At 41.2% G+C, this 17,861-nt stretch overlaps 1 protein-coding gene across 1 annotated transcript in view; it reads right to left on the bottom strand.

The window, feature by feature from the left end:
• Nucleotides 1-802: 802 nt before the first annotated feature.
• LOC309489522 (uncharacterized protein) overlaps nucleotides 803-17,861 on the bottom strand; it is a 101,176-nt gene continuing 84,117 nt past the window's right edge. Inside the window, exons 6-13 of the mRNA XM_082158327.1 lie at nucleotides 6,179-6,298; nucleotides 6,041-6,082; nucleotides 5,770-5,823; nucleotides 5,615-5,689; nucleotides 1,828-1,856; nucleotides 1,662-1,736; nucleotides 1,452-1,520; nucleotides 803-1,336 (exon numbers count right to left, since the gene is read on the bottom strand). Of these exons, the coding sequence (XP_082014453.1) occupies nucleotides 1,226-1,336; nucleotides 1,452-1,520; nucleotides 1,662-1,736; nucleotides 1,828-1,856; nucleotides 5,615-5,689; nucleotides 5,770-5,823; nucleotides 6,041-6,082; nucleotides 6,179-6,298 (575 nt within the window). The 3' untranslated portion in view covers nucleotides 803-1,225. The remainder of the gene's footprint in view (nucleotides 1,337-1,451; nucleotides 1,521-1,661; nucleotides 1,737-1,827; nucleotides 1,857-5,614; nucleotides 5,690-5,769; nucleotides 5,824-6,040; nucleotides 6,083-6,178; nucleotides 6,299-17,861) is intronic.

Genomic DNA, 17,861 nt, shown 5'->3' with positions numbered 1-17,861 from the left:
AATATGGACATATGACAGATTAAAATGTTCTCATCAAAACAATACACAAGACAAACTAAAATACTATTATTAACTTTTTCATGTAAAATAATGGCATTTTTTAATAATTAAAAACAAACAAATGTTTGAGTTTGTCAACAAACACACTACAAAACACAGCTATACAGCATGGTTCAAAATATAACAATAATTAATCATTTCTGAACATTGATTCTCAATCTTTATTGGCCTTTTTATCATGTTCGCAGGCCTATTATGTTTTCTCATGTAAAATATAATATGAAATATAAATATGATAATTTATTATAGTGTAAGTATTATTATTAAGTTGAGATATCTAAATTATACAGTATAACAGTCATATATTATCAAGTTAAACCCATAGGTGTCATTTACACTGGGGACATGTCCACACCACTTTTTGAAATGGCTGATTTTGTCCCCACCACAAAAAATCAAGCGAACCAAGAAATGTTAAAGGTTTATTTGCACAAAATAAAACATGCAATGCAGTTTAGATACAGAAAGAAACAATGTACATTGTCCAAAAAAAGTATGGACCACTTTATGGTTTCCATGGTGCCGCGTCATTGCTTGTCACGTGACACACCGCAGCAACAACAGAGCTGAATGATGATGATCTGCTTTTATGTCATTTTTCCTTTTTTATTCAAAATATTCACAAATTTGTTAGATATTGCATGAAATATGTGGAAAAGTGGAAAAAAAGTCATATCTGACATTTAATTGTGTGACATATACACACTGCAAAGTCAAATTGTTTAATATGTTATGACTATATAATGCGAGCAGACACTGATGTAATTCTCAGACGGACGTCTCTCTGTAGAAGAAACAGCGGATATACAAGCTGAAGCAAGAGGATCATTTCAGCATGAGCTTCTGCATGAAGATGAAGGTTTTCAGACAGAAATCCAGCGGATAAACAGACTCCAGTCATGGAAGAGGCTTGAGAGACACTAGATTGAGTCTGGCCTGTGTGAAACACATCAGGGCTTCAGTCTCTAACTTTACTGTGGCTGTGATGATATAGATGAGACTCTGTGCTCTGACCAGATGATGATTCACAATAAATCTCATTCATATTCACAGGACATTCAACAAATATCTGCTCGTTCACACACACATATATAATTCCTCCAAACCCCAGAGTGATGAAATCTTCCCGTCTGCTCCTGATATGATGAGCTCATGATCTGTATCATTAATGTTTATTAGTGAAGGTCTTGCTCTTGTTCACAGAGGCGTAAAGTTGATCCTGTGGTTGATCTTCTCTTCTTCTGACGGCAGCATAAGTCACTGTATCATCATGATCCTGAAAGCACAGATTCTGTCCATCAATGTTTGAACCCCAGCGATTATTATTATTATTATCAGAGCTTGAGCTTCATTTATCTGAGAGTCAAACTCAGGTGCTGGTATCTACTCACACTGAGTGATTTTACTGGCTTTGTATAGGAAGAAGTGACCTCAGAATAAGTCACATCATCTGTCTGCTCCTAAACATCAATGCAAACGTGCAGAGAGTCAAGTTTAACACACAGAACAGACATATCTCTCACTATAATATGTAGAATAACACAACAGCTTTTAGTAAATCACATTATTGAACGTAATGCTTGGTGATTTAGTGGACTCACATTGGCTCTTGCAGCGGGAGGAATGGACATGTTGATCGTCTCATACGTCCCTGTATGATCATTCTCATCTTTGACCTTCAGAACAAACAGTTAAACTGCATGAATGACACTTTATTGAGCTTTAAAGACAGTAAACAAATCTAAATCACTGCATTACTGAACTCACCGCAGAGTCGCCAGTCCCTCTTTTATTATCTGAAAACAAGTGCCTCATGAAATATGATTTATGATAAAACACACATGTACAAAACACAGAATCTTAACAATAAGATTTTGTTCAATCATTAAAGTGAGTGATAAAAACGTCTCGGTTACGTAACCTCAGCTCCCTGAGATAACGGGAACGAGTATTGCGTCTTTGCTAGATGCTAAGGGGGATGCTCCTTTTCTCAGAATTTTGGAGCCTTTAGTTAAAAACCGCAGCGATCTGAGCGCGTCTATTGGCTGGTCAGTGGGAACTGCATGAACCTATGGAGAAGCAGCGTGTCTGTGTGAGCCAATCGTGGCGGGGCGGGGCAGGGGCGGGGCGGGGCGGGGGCATCTGCCTATAAAACCAGCTCATTTCGCCAAAGGAATCATATTTAATTAAAGGGATACTTCAGGATTTAGCATTAAGCTTTGTATTAGTAGAAAATCTGTAGTATTTTCGAATTACCATGCTTTCCACCCTCATATCCCCCTGAGACGAGAGATTTATGTATTTTTGGCCATAGGTTAAAGACTACAGACTAAGACTAAGAGCTGTCCCACATGTTTTCAACCCGCCCATAGAGGGATCTCACTCACAGAATGTACACATAGTGTCAGCCATCTTTATTTGGAAGCTAAGCTAGCAGGCTCTTGTTCTGTGGAGAAAGATGAGTAGTAGGGGTTACCATCCTCTTTTTCCCAGACATGTCCGGCCGTCGAGATTGTCCAAAATGTCCGGGATTCGGCTTTTACTTCTACAGTCGCCATTCATTGTTTACATGCACAGTCTAACTGAATTCATCCCGATTGGTGAATCTGAATGTAGTGTTTACATGCACGCTAAACAAGTGATCGGTTGATGTGTGTTTTAGCATTGCTAAGAAAATTCCCGCTCCTCCGTGAGAGATACGAGACCGGTGCGTCTCACAGGTGTCGCTCAGTAATCACGCCACCGGCCTCGCGTCGTTCTCCCGCGGCCCTCAGCCTCGTCCTGCTCGCCACAGCAAACATGATGAATGGCGACTGTAGAACGCACAAGCCAAATCCCAAAGATTTTGGGCGATCTCGAAATCCCGGGCAGACTCGTCACGGAGACTCACTAGTAGCTCACTTGGTTGTGGCTTGGGAGTGGCCTCCTAGGGCAGCGAAGCAAGTGCATTCTGGGAGTTGTCGTCTTTCATACGCATAAGCCAAAAATACATTTTCTGGCCTTTCTCAGTCTAGAAAGCTCCAAATTAAAAAATAATTTAACATTTCTTCTACATAAATGACCCATTTTAAATACACATTCATCTTTCCAGAGGGGAAGTATCTCTTTAGTTAAACGCCAGTCATGCAGTGGCATGGCACGGCTGTCTACGCAATACTCATTCCCGTTATCTCAGGGAACTGAGGTTACGCAAGTAACCAAGTCGCTTCCTTTTCAAAATGTTTACTCGTATTGCATCTTTGCTAGACTCTATGGGGAACCAATTCAGTCACACCGTGCTATATGAGCAGAACGCCATGTTCTGTGGCCCTAGCCTGGGATGCTTGGGTAAGGGTCCCTAGGCAGTAGAGCTAGGGAAGGGCAAGTTATGCAGGGCAAAAAAGGGGCTCGGACTGAGCCTCCGGAGAGGTTATAGTGGGCTGAGCTCCCTCTGAGCTGAACTCCAGCTAGACAGGGATGATTTGTGCTTGCGGCGCAGTGATCCTCAATTTGTAAAATCTGGCGAAGGTGCAGGCGACGACCAGCCGGCCACCGCACAGACTGGACACCACTGGACACCACTGGACCATGAAGAAGCCTCTGGTGGAGTGTGCTCTGACTCCTATGGGGCACTGAAGGCCCACCGAAGCAGAAGCCAACGTAATAGTGTTCACTATCCAGGGGGATACTCTCTGATTCATGACTGGAAACCCACCGAAGCATACAAAGAGCTGCTCTGACTCGCTGAAATGGACAGAGCGCTGTATATATGTATACTCCTAAGGCCCCAACAGGGCAGAGTAAGAGAAGTTGACGCCCGTCTTCCGAATCGGGAAAAGTTGACAGCGTAATAACTTGAGCTCTGAACAGAGTAGAGAGCACTTTGGGCACATAGCCGTGCCTTGAGGACGACCTTGGAGTCGATAGGCCCAAACTACAGGCAGGAAGCGCTGAAGGAGAACGCTTTGTACAGTGTATATCCGTCCAACAATTTATTGATCATTTGGTTATTCACAGTTTGAAATTCCAGTTATTGTGCGTTTGATGCCAATTCATAGTCCTTGTGATGTGTGTGATCTAACAGTCACACGGTAGCGAGTCGTTTAAAAACAGCAAACTCCAGAAAATGTAATTCATTTTATGCAAATCCACAGCCCCTTTTCTACAGATCAAGCATTATAGCGTTTTGCCGGGCATCCTGCCGTAACCGGACGAGGCGCGCTGTTTGAATGCTGAATGGAGAATGATTGACAGCTGCAGGGGAGGGAAGACGAGTTTTCCGAACTGTAATTAAATTATGGAAATATACTTCTCCCAAACATTAAGCTATGTAATAGGGGTGACCCCGAATAGTCGAAGATTCGATGCTTCGATTGGAGGAGCCTGATTCGACTACCGATCTCACGGTCGAATCTTCGCTGAGGTGTTATGAAACGAGGATCATGCCACTTTGGCTATATGAGGGCGCTCAATGTCTGATTTCACATAGAACTAGCTTTTATGTCAATACGTTAATATTCAGCCTATTATGATAATGCTGTATATAAAAATGTGCAAAGAAAGAAGCTTTTAATAAATATTTTTTTAACATGCGTGAATAAATCCAAACACCCCGTGACAGATTTAAGTTTCACTTTCGATCCGTGACCGACAGAGGAGCGTCTTCGCGGCAAGGATTTAAATCTTTAACGATGTCTGGGATAAGAAAATCTAAAGTGTGGATGTACACCATCAGAAAGGATATTCTCCAAGGCTGGATTTAGCATCAGGAAAACCATGATCGCACTTCTGCCGGCCAACGTTAACACGTTTTACACATAGACTGGGTTTCATGTTAGAATGTATTTTATCCGCGAGCACAATTTGAAAAGACTCCAACGGACACAGACAGAGTGAAAGACTGGATTTGTTCTCTCGATCAGGTAGCCTACAAGTGATTTAAAACTTTTCAGCCGGTTCTAATTTGATTTTTAGATGCTGTGAACATGTTTAGCTAAAAAGACTGCCTCCAGGTTAGCATTTATTGTTGTTTCTGCAGTTAAAAAGACAAAGTTGAAAATTCTGGCTACTATCGTTATTTTAATAATTTCTTTATTTTTATTTTATTTATTAATCTGTAATAAAAACTTTAGGCATTTTGCACACATTTGCTCATCTTGTGACTTGATTCTGATTTATTTCGTTTTGTATTTTTATTTACTTTGAATATATTGCAGGAAAACGTAATTAGTGCTTGTCTGTTTCTTTTGGTCCATGACTCCCCCCTTGTGCCGTAGGCCTTTAAAAGAGCGCAATAATCACGGTTGCCTGAAACAATCGCGGTTAGATCAAATAATCGCGATCAGACGGTTATTTAATTATCGAGACATGCCTACTGATCCCTATGCCGGATATGAGCTGCTTTTATAGGCAGATGCCCCGCCCCTTTCGGCAGGCTCAGGCTCGCGATTGGCTGCCGCAGACACGCCTCTTCGCCATAGATTCATGCCATTCCCACTGACAAACACAAGCTCAGATCGCTGCACTGTTATCTGGCTTCAAACATTCTGAGAAAGGCGTTTCCCTCATAACTCACCAGCTGTTTTTCTGCAGATCAGCCAGAGAAGAGCCAGAAGGAGAACAGCGACTGCAGCGCCAGAAATCACTGTGACTGAAGAAGAGATCGAGCACAGAGTCAGAGACGGACAGGGCAGGACAATTATAGACAGACAAAACACTGTGATTATGTACCTTTTGTGTTTGAATGATAAGAGTCTTTGTCTGGTGTTGTTGTATTAGCTTGAGCTGAAAAGGATGATTGGGGACAATTATAGACAAAGACAAAAGCCATCGGCACAGATGACGACCGGAATGTGATTTCAATCAACTCTTACATATTTCAGTGAGGTAAAATATCTATATGGTAACATTCATATTTTCTATAGAATAATGTTAGACTGTTCTGTGAATAACATCATCAACGGCTTAAAGCATCATCATCATCATCATCATCATCATGTACCTCGTGGAGAAGGACTTGCTGCTGTCGTTGAATCAGCTGGAGCTGTAAAGGATGAATGTTTGGATGAAAATCAAATACAAATATTTACAAATAAAATAAAAATAAATCTGTTTATACAGTGATCATGTGATCATGAACCTTGTGTAGGAGCTGCTGCTGTAGTTCGGCTTGATGTCTTCTCAGAGTTTGAGCTTCTGGCTGGAGTCAGTGTTGGTGAAGCGACTGGATCTGCAGAAGATGAATGTTCAGACGCATCACCTGTAGGACATTAACATCATATGTTCATATCGATCATGACCTGCAGTTTGTGTTCATCATCACAGTTTACAGTGGCAGTAGTTGAGAAGAGACTGTACTGTATTACTGTATAACTGTATTAATGCGTTACTGTATAATTTATTCCTGGTTTATATGAGAGTGAAACACAGTTGAGCTTCTGCAAATAAACCTTCAGCTTGAATGAAGGACATAAGCCTTATAATTCCTAAAGCCGACCTCCTACATGGGTCATACTAGGCTTTAATACACTCGTCTGATTTATGCAATATATCATGTATGACCCATGTAGGAGGCTAATATTGGGGATTATAAGGGTTGTTATGCAGTTTATGACTTTGACCACTAATATTTTACAACTCCAAAACGTATGAAGCCATCAGAAAGAGTAGAGCCAATCTGTGGAAGTTTTCACAAATCTGTCAGAAAAGAGTGTTTTCTCACCTGAATACTTGACAGTGTATCTGACTGAGGTCTGGAGTTGATTTCTGAGAGTAAGCTGACATCTCCACTCTCTGTTGTCATCTTCATTCAGGAGTGTTGTAGTCAGAGTGATGATACATTGATCTTGATCTGATGATGATGATAATATCTGATATCTGGAGTCTGTCTTCAGATTAACACCAGTCTGATTCACCCACAACAGCTCAACTCCATCAGAACTGACCCGATCATCACAGGAGGATATATAATATGAGTACAACTGACAGGAGAGAGTCACAGAGCGGCCTGGACTGATCTCAGTCTGTGAGGATGAAGATGATGATGATGAAGATGATGATGATGAAGACACTGAAACTGAACACAAGACACAAATCACAGACTCTTCAATCATCATCTGAGTTTTGAAATTGAGCACATAATCATAAACTTACCATGAAGAACATGCAGATAAACACCAGCATCAGGTCCTTGTCGTTCTCTATTCACATATTGTCTGCAGGTGTATAATCCATAATCTTCTCCTGTGACGTTCTTGATGTTCAGAGAGCAGTCAGACTCCAGACTCAGTCTCTCATGTCTCTCTGTGTCTTTATTCTTTATCCCTCCAATAATCAGTTTAACTTCTGAATGTCTGTTCTTGTAGGTCCATGTAGTTGATTTGCAGCCAGAAAGAGCTTTATTACAGGACAGACGGACATTTTCAACAGAACTGATGAACACTTCCACTCCACTGGTTCCTGAAACACAGTATATCTCAGTGATCATTATGATATATATTAATAAATGAAACATAAAACACACCAGCATAAAAAGCAGAAGTTTTAAATCATAGTATTTTTCCTGACTTAAAGCAAACAACACACTCTCCAGAATAAACTATTAGTCTTTATCAGAGAGCTGTTCAAATCACTGACACACTCTTAATATGAAGATAATTCTTCATCATCAGATGTTTGAGTGACACTATGTCCAGTATCAGGAATAATACAGTATGATCTGTGTGTATCAATACACAACTCTGAGATCACAACGTGAATGTGTGCAAGAATAAACTGAGCATGTTCAAATGAACTCTTTCCAGACTAATTCCACTAAATGTCTTTAGAGAAAATACAGATTTCTTTACCTGTGAGAAGTGAAGAGAGAATGATCAGTCCCAGCAGACACAGATCACACTTATCAGCCATTTTCTGTTTCTGTCAGTATTCCTCTTCATTATATATAGTTACAGCTCTTTCTCTTCATTATATATAGTTACAGCTCCTCCTTTAAACATCATCAGCTCCTCCTGTGGTTATTAACTTCCTCTCATCTGACCAACCGAGTGTTTACATCCGTTGCTATATAGTGACATATATAGACTGTGTATTTTAACACTGGGGATTTTGCTCTGTGGGTTTTAATGTTCTTGACTCTGAGTGACACTCAACAGCACCCTCATCAGTCTAAACGCTTCCCTCCTAAGCGTCAGAGACCCTGGGCCTAAGATAATGCTGGACCCTGCGCCTCAGAAGCAATCCTGATCATCCAGGAAGGAAGAGGGGAGGGTTAAAGATTTGGCTTAAAGAAAGGCTGTTTTCACCATTGGCTTGCTTATTTGGGGGAATTTAATTTAATATTCAACAATAATATCGATCTGCCTGCATTGACACCATTATATGAGAACTGAACTGAGCTTGACGTCGCAGTTTTCTCCAGAGCGGCTATGTATATAAATGAACTAAATTAATAACTTTTTTACCACAAAAATGAACCATCACTGAACTTAAGCTGGACTGTGACGCTATTTTCTTTTGGAAACAAACTTTGTTGCATTATTTTCCTGTTATCACTGTAAAGCTGCTTGAAATAATCTGTATTGTAAAAAGCACTACAAATGTATTTTTCATTATTGCTCATATAGCAAGTGCTCGATTCTACACCAGCTCGAAATAACGAGGAAAAACTGTCCAAATAAAGAGTTTTCCACTTAGACTAAAACCCTATTCGCACTGGATTAGTATCATCTGAGGACCACATGTGATTTAGAAATTACCCACTTAGACTAAGTTCCACTTAGAAGAGAGCAAGAGCCGTGAGTTAAAATAGTTGGACAACAATCATTTAAAACTGGAAGTGAACAATCAAATCAGTTATTGGTTGAATGAAACAAGAAAATGAACAATCGTTGTCTGAGGCTTCCACAGTTCCAACACACGGTTTAATGGAATAATCCCAACAGGTGTGAGTCTAAACAGGCAGCAGGAGAGACACGGACGGACGGACGGACGGACGGACGGACGGACGGACGGACGGACGGACGGACACGCGCACGCACGCACGCACGCACGCACGCACGCACGCACGCACGCACGCACGCACGCACGCACGCACACACACACACACACACACACACGCACACGTCTGGATCACTTGAAACACAGACCAAACAGAGAATGAATGTGAGGGGTGAACTTATAAAGCAAACAAAAACGAGGATCATTAATAGCACACAGCTGACACGGATGAACTAATAATGACTGTGACCAGAGATAGATGAGTGGGGGAATCTGAACAAAGACATGTGACAAATGACAAGAACCTGAAAGTCCATGAAAACAACACTAAACACTAAACAAAAATTGCGTTTTTTAAAGCGCTGAACCGTCTCTTTAAGACCACAGAAAACGTGAGACTTTTCAGACGCACACTCCAACTTCACCTCAGCGCCAGGCGCAAGTCAAACGAGTGCGGAAATGAGCAAGTGCCGAATGAGCTTCAGCAGAACATCAGACACTGATATGCACATAGTAAATATAGAGTCAATCTTTCTCAACTGGTGGGTTGCAAGACCGTTTTGAGGAAGTCGAATAGTGTGCAGTCACCAACAAACGTCATTCTCTTTTTTTCTGATGCTACTTTTATTTTAGAAGATGTGTGTGAAAGCTTGTGACACTTCTGTCAGATGCTGAGAAAAGGGCGTTGTCCTTGTTCAGTCGGCTATCTTCGTTAAGGTGAGATGTTGTCAGGCCAAATGTCAGCAAAACTAAATTTTCTGTCATACGGCTGACAGCCGTTGTACTGTGCTTGCGGTATACACACATCACGCGCAAATGCGGCGCGCTGTAGCCGTAGTAGTCGTCAATTAACGATGGACAGGCTCTACTTTTGCCAGAGCCGATCAGCCCTATACGCACACTACGCAAAGTGCGTAGGGCCCCGCAAATTACTCAAGGCCCCGCCTCCCCTCGTGTCAAAGCGCGTCAATCAATGTTTATAATATCGATGAGAAAATGAAGCGGAACTATCTTTCTGGTCACGAAAAGAGAGAGAAAAAAACACCATGAGAGTTAATTGCGGCAACAGTTATCAGGTAGACTTGTGTGCTCTCCTCTCAAAGTTTGATGTCAGCAAAGAACAGCAGGCTAAAGTTAAGTTGATGTGCGTTGATTTATTATGTTTAATAAACGACAAAGGACAACGGTGTTTGTTTATAAACTGCAGCTCGGAAAAGATAACCGCGTCGAGCGTTAACATGCGATCATATGAACGTGCATGAAATGAAACGCGCACTTTCCAGCAGAAACATCTGTTGTGAGTTGGGACCAGTACAATATGGGCGTGATGGCACTCCTCATTATAGTTTTAAAACAAGACGATGATTATCTAGTCGCTAAGTCAAGGTTTAGTTACAACTCTGCACTAACGCAATATGGAAAGCAATGTATTGACATTGACAATTGATAGGCTCCATTGAATTTAAAATGTTGATTGGCTGGAGATTCTGGTCAATATGGATGCATTGCACATCCCTCAGTAAATAATAACCATCAAGAATCAAGAGTATCAAGAATTACTTTTATCATTTAAAAACACAGTGACATGCTATGGCGCCATTTTAGCTTTTATTCATTCACAGGATATGCATTTTTGATATCAATAATTCAATTTGTACTATTTAAAATGTGAATTCTCTATATTAAGAATTAACTTTTTACTAGTAACAATGTCTTCTGATATCAGGAATTACATTTTCACTAGAACTAGTTAAAGGAGGGATTGTAGTGGGAACACTGGGGTGTCAGCTGTGACTGTGTGGCAATGGCAAATGGTTCATGGCTCACAGGTCAGGTATGAGGGCCCCTAAACAGAATTTTGCTTAGGGCCCCAGGGAGGTCAGGATCGGCTCTGACTTTTGCACACGAGAGTATTTCTGTTAGTTTCACTTCCTTATTTTAGAGTTTCCTGCATGCAGTTCAATTCCATAAATAAAATCATTAAATTATTAGTGATAAAATTGGTTTACTACTGAAACGTTATCCACTATCCATGACTCCTCAATTCTTAAACAGTTTTTAAAGTATTTTAAAGTAATTATTAGCATCAGCTCCAGTTTGGTGAAACAGAAAGTATTTGCACATGATATTAAATGTCTTCTGGAAGAGTTTCTCCACATGGATTATAACGTTCTGCTTTACTCTCTCCAGCCCTGAGAAATATATCCGATCCAGACTCCTTTATTAACACACAAACACCGGTTCATTACTTGCCCTGAGCTTCTTGACACATTTCACATTTAAATAATGTGGCTTGCTAATTTCAATGTGCTGACGTTGCCTATAGTTCCTAGCCTGGAAATCCAGACCTAAATCTAAAAGATTAATGGTCTGGGGTCGACTGATGAAAATCGGCCAGCTCGAGGGGCGGCACCAAGCGTGCGTTTGAACATCTCACTGCAGGCAATAGGAGAACACTACGACCAATCACAACAATGAACCTAGGGATGGGGAAATGAAGCCTGGTGAATCACTGAGGCTTTCCCCTGACTGTGGAGGACAGCGCCATCTGGTGCTTATTTAACACACAGCAGCCAGAAGCCTGTGTTAGAAGCTCTGGCAGATGAAGAACCACAACACACTCCACAGTTTCAGTTATGTGTACAAATAAATGCCTTCGACCGATTTGTTGACTGATGGATGGTTGACTGAGGCCAGCAGTTTGAGATCAGAGTACAAGATGGCAGGGTTGATGTTTGTTATATTGCGAAAATGAATATCACGTTTAGGCTTGGGGAGGTGGGACAGGCAGGAATCGTCCATGGAGATGATGCTGTGATCAGAAACGCCCAGGTCATACACCAACAGGTTTTTGATGGAAGGAGAGTCAGAAATGACCAGGTCTAAAGTGCGCCCCCTGGTGTGAGTAGGAGCATCAACATGCTGTGTGAGGTTGAGACAGTCCAGTACATTTAGAAATTCAGCTGCCAACGGGGAGGAGGGATTTTCAATGTGAATGTTCATATGGCCAAGTATGATAGTATTGGAAGATGGAGAGCAGAGGGAGGTGAAGAGGTCATGAGTCTCTGCGATAACGGATGGGTGAGGTTTGGGCGGCCGGTAGATCAGTACTGTGTTTATCTTGGAGGGGAGGTTTGATTTGAAAGCCAGATATTCAAAAGAGGACACATCAGGTAGAGACAGAGGAGAAAGCTTGGGAGCGTCGCGGTGAATTACCGGCAGGCCACCACCTTGACCAGCGAGCCCTGTGCAGGTAACTGTATCCAGGGGGACAAGCTTCATTTAATGATGGAAAAACCTCAGGTTGGTGCCAGGTCTCAGTGAGGCACATCAGGTCAATGTCTTTCTGAAGAATATGATCATGTATCAGGCTAGGTTTATTTGACAGGAGCGTTAAAAAGTTTTGATGTGGTATTTGTGGTCAGTAGACACACAAATCAAAACACACACACACACACACACACACACACACACAATGGGCAAAACCCTCCAATTCTCCTGCAAAAGGAAACTTTACATTCAAAACAATGTTATTTCTTCTCAAAATGGTATTTTGTTTTCAAATGACACTCACAAACCATCATATGAATAGACATTTATAATAACCAGTTGAACACTGATGTGCTCAATGTAAAACATTATGATGAATGGAAAACACTTCTTCATTCATCATAATGACTTAGGCCTTTTTTTGTGCAGTGTCACACTTTCTACAGACAGTACATACATAAGTGTGTTGTAAAATATTTGAGAATATTGTTTTTATACTCAGAACACACAAATACACGGTAACAAATATTTTATTTTTCTCAAAAAAACAATGTACACAGTGTACATCCCAACCAACACAAAGCTGCACATACAGTGGTCTACATACAAAACAACAGAAGAATTGACTGTATACAGTCACAGTAAAATAAATAAATAAATAAAAAACACTCTTCTGTTTCGGTCTTTTATTCTAAAGCTCTGATTGCTGATTGTAAAACTGTGTGACGGGTGTTTGCCCATGTGATGAGTCAGTGTGTTCCTTGTGAAAACGAGAGATTTTCTGCATTGCGCCAAAAGCAGAGAATGGTGTGTAGTGTTTTGATAAAAGTGTGTTTTAGAGCTGCAATGTGAGTGTAAAGCAGGAATTGTGCTTGTAGTTTAGCAGGATTGGTTCAGGGGGTTGGTGAATGAGTTACATGTTGTGGTCATTGTGTCTCAAGTACCAGTATTTGTGTGTAAACAAGTGAGAAAAACTGTAATACTTCAAATGAACTGAGGAGGGCAGCAATACGCCATTGTCGCATCTAGTCTGCTGCAAATATCAACAGAAGAAGAAGAAGAAGAAGGGCCGTTTCTCAATAGAGGGCCGAAGTTATGACGTCACTTTGTAGGCCAACCCGGAAGTTAGCGGCGCATGGGTTCCCTCGATCAAAAAGCTATGCATTTTCCCCATAGACTTTTGGAAAATCGCAAAAAAATAAGATCTGTGTTCAACAAAGAGTTGTGACCCTTACACGTTTTGTCTATCAAGATAATCTTTACAAGTTAATCCAAAATGTATACACTTGAGAGTTTTCATTTATCATCCGAACCACATCGTCATATGTGACTTCAGGCAGGTTGCGGAGAGATTTGGTCCAGCGGTATCTATCGGACTCCGCCATTGTAAAAAGCTAACCGGAAGAGCCGTAGCCCTACTAAAAGACGTACTTCCGATCTTCAATTTTTTCGTGACATAGGCCTATAAAGCCGTCAGATATAAAATGCTAACGGTAGGCTATCAACGGACTACAGCCAGAGCCCTTCTCTGCTACAGCACACCATGGTCGCGGATCAACGTCATCATCAAGCTTCCTCAAACTCGCTCGCTCATTATGATCTGCGCTGTGTATGAACCTATCTTTTACAGTCTATGGTATGAACACTTATCCACTTTTTTCATGAGAAATATTACCCATTCGTTTTCTCCAAAAATGTTAGAAACTCATTTTGTTTATGCGTGCCTCTCTGAGTTTTTTTAAAATCTTTTGTTAATGTTTTATTTATTCGTTTATTATTTTGTTAGTTTATATAAACCTTAATATTATTTTCTTTGTGATTAAGATTATTAATATGCCTGATCATTGTGCCCCAAATAAACTTTAAAGATTATCTTTCACTGTATTATGTTTGATTGTATGTTTGGTAAACGGTAAAAACGAGCATCTTTCATTCGACGACTTGTGGTTGCATCTCAGGACAAAACAAAACACCATTGTCGAACTACAGTCTCTCCACAGAAATAAAGAACTGGTAATCGGTTACCTTAATATCACAGAATTCTGTGTACAACAATATTTGGAAAAACTATAATTTGAAAAGACTAAATATATAACGTTATGTATAACTGAAAGGTAAACTTCTAAGAACGTGAGGCTGTTTGTCATGATGACGTCTAAAGTCCCCGCCAAAGGATGTAGTCCCTTTTAGCAACTTGTTAGCAACCACCGTTTTTAAGACACAATAAAGTTTAAAAAAATCACAAGCAGGTTATAACTGGTGTGTTTTATGTCATAGATCAAAACGTGAAAATATGTAGAGGCTTTGTTAACCACAGACCTTATTTCAGGCGATTTAGCAAAAACCCATTCAAAAAACCCATAGACTTTAGGGCGAGGGAACCGGAAGTGCTAAAATGCTAACTCACTTCCGTGTATTGGCCTACAAAGTGACGTCATAACTTCGGCACTCTATACCAGAGAAAGTCTAATGAGGGGAGAAGTGCCACTCAATAAACTTCAGGTTGCAGTTCCACTCTTGTTCCACATGAGGGCGCTCACATGACGAGTGCAGAATGAATGGAGGTCTATGGAGCTATACCGCTCAAAATCCACTTTTCTTAGGATATCATTTTTTGTCAAGTCAAGTCAAGTATATTTGTATAGCGCTTTTCACAATACTAATTGTATCAAAGCAGCTTCACAGTATTAAATTAAAATAATACAACAAGGTTTGTTTCTAGTGGAATTTATTGATTGATAAAAATAAATGAATATTCCCAAAATATCCCCAACTGAGCAAGCCAAAGGCAACATTACTTGTCTAGTAATTTGAATGTTGTTTTCGAAAGGGGATGCAAAGAAATTACACATTGCTTGGTGTTAGAGTTTTTAGAGTCACTTATTTGCTTTAAAGTCGGCATGAAATCAAATTTGACAAATCTTCTTTTTATATGTATTATTGTAGTGTTTATTATAAATGATTTATCTGTGCACTACTGTTACGTCCCTCAGCTCCGCTGTGTTCTAATTATGTGTTTGAGTTTCCCCTGCTCTTAATTACAGATGAGCCACACCTGAGCGCAGCCGTATACTGAAGCTACAAAAGCTTTCCGGAAGCACACCTGGAGGCACACAGAGCCTGAGCCAGGAGTCTATGCACTGCCGTGCTGTCGTTGAAGCGTTAGGAGTCCACCCCGGGAAACAAAAGCGTTCCGCCTCAGTATTACTGCCTCTGTTTCTGAACAACCTACTAAATAAACATACCCCTTATGTTGGACACGAGCGGTTCTGTGTGCGTCTCTCCATTTATGTTAGGGGTGGTGTCCGTCCGCCCGTAACATATTGGAGGCTCGTCCGAGATTAATAATTTTGATTAAGTCGGACTTTAGTGTGAATTGCGGAACTTTTGAAGGCTACAACATTTTGGTGAGTGTTCTGGTGAGCAATTATGATTGTCTGTTCCTTTGTTTAGTTGACGTTTATTTTATTTTGGTGGATATCTCAGGAGGGGGCACGTAGGAGATGCCTCGAGCTGAGTAAGCCACTGAAGATTGCGTAGGTATTTAGGATTTTGTTTTGGTTTTGTGTATAGTTAGTTAGAGAAGTGGGACAACATTTTTGCCTATCAGAATACCTTTTAGTTTAGTTGTATAGCTTGTGATAATTTGTGGCATATCGCCTATTTAGTGAGCGCTGGAATTCTGATTGTACTAGCGTATTGATTAATTTGTGGGTGGACATTAAAATTCGTGGTCGTTTGTAGCCTATATTGTGCTTTTCGTTTGACCACTTTAGATATTCGCTACCTCGTAGCTTTGTCGCAGTTAAACTGCTTTGGTGAGTGTTTATTTGTAGTTTTTGTAATTTAAATTTTGTGCGCGCTTTAACTGTCTTTACCTTTAAAATTAAACGTTAACAAGCACTTTAAAAATTACGCGTTAAAATGGCAACAGAGGAAGTATTCGTTAAAGAACCCTCTATCGAGTTATTTTTGAAATTTTCGAAAGAGCAGTTACTGAATTTGGCTGCAACTTATGAGGTTGAGCTCACTTCTGCTGAAAAGCGCACCAAAGATACAATCAAGACCGTCTTACAAGCTGCTTTGGTTAGTAAGGGCATTCTGCCTGTAGAGAAACAATCCTCCGTGTCTACAGAAGCGTTACAGCTGCAGATTCGGTTAAGAGAGTTAGGTATCAGAGAGAAGGAAATTGAGTTCGACCGTGAGCGCATGCAAGCACAGGCACGTGAGCATGAACTTGAAAACCGACTCGCGTTGAGAAAGTTAGAAATCGCGGCTCAGAGGGAAGGTGTCGCTCCTTCTGACCCTAATTCATTTGATGTCACTCGCCACATCCGACTTGTGCCCCCTTTTGTGGAAAGAGATGTGGAAAAATATTTTCCCCACTTTGAGCGTGTCGCGACTAATTTAAATTGGCCGAAAACTGCATGGGCATTCCTCCTGCAATGCGTTTTAGTGGGACGGGCGCAGGAGGTTTACTCGTCGCTAACAGTGGAGCAGAGCGGTGACTATGATGTTGTGAAAGCGTCAGTTCTGAGGTGCTATCAGCTGGTCCCTGAAGCATACCGACAGAAGTTTAGGAACTTTAAAAAAACGGAGCGTCAAACTTTTGTTGAATTTGGTCGAGATAAAGCAGCCCTGTTTGATCGTTGGTGCTCATCACAGCGTGTTGATAGTCAGGAGAAATTGCGTGAACTAATTCTTTTAGAAGAATTTAAGAACTGCCTGCCAACCGCTGTGGCAACCTATTTAGCTGAGCAGAAGGCCGAGTCTCTTTCTGAAGCTGCTATACTTGCGGACGAATATGTCTTAACGCATAACATCGCCAGGGAACGTTTTCGCTTGAGAGTTAACCCCTCTACGACCACTGATATAGACACGAAAAAGAATGCAGTAAAGCAAGAAGACAGACACTGTTTTTATTGTAAAAAGCCCGGGCATGTTGTGGCGGACTGTTTAATATTAAAAAAAAAACAGTCCACGAAACCAATGGGTCTCGTTAGTTCTTCGAAGAAAATGTCGCCTGTCCTTCGTGCAGCATTAAAATCAGAGAAACCCCAGTCCATGTACGAGCCCTTTCTGACGAATGGGACCGTATCTGTGCCTGGTGAGGAGGCTGTCGCTGTGCGCATCTTGCGTGATACGGGAGCTGCACAGTCTTTACTCCTTCGCGGCTTGGTGCCGTTGTCTGAAAAGACTGCAACTGGTAGTAGTGTCCTTGTTCGAGGAATCGAGATGGGTTTTCTTGATGTGCCGTTACATTGCGTGCGTCTTGATTCAGATTTGGTGTGTGGTGATGTGGTTGTTGGTGTTCAAGACTCTTTACCAATCCCCGGTGTCACGTTTCTCCTTGGCAATGACCTAGCCGGTGGAAACGTATGGAGCCGTGGCGATGTCCCACCGGAGGTTGTGTCTGTGCCGCTCATTCAAGAGTGCCCCGATGAGTGCGCACAAAAATTCCCAGAAGTTTTTCCCACCAGTGTTGTCACTAGGTCGCAGACTCGAAGGATGAGGGATACAGTACCTCCCCTTGACATCGACCTAAGTGACAGTTT

This window comes from Leuciscus leuciscus (genome assembly GCF_965113295.1).
Source record: "Leuciscus leuciscus genome assembly, chromosome: 1".
Classification (NCBI taxonomy): Eukaryota; Metazoa; Chordata; class Actinopteri; order Cypriniformes; family Leuciscidae; genus Leuciscus; species Leuciscus leuciscus.
Note: the sequence above shows the minus strand (reverse complement) of the source record. Positions and strands in the feature narration are given on the sequence as shown.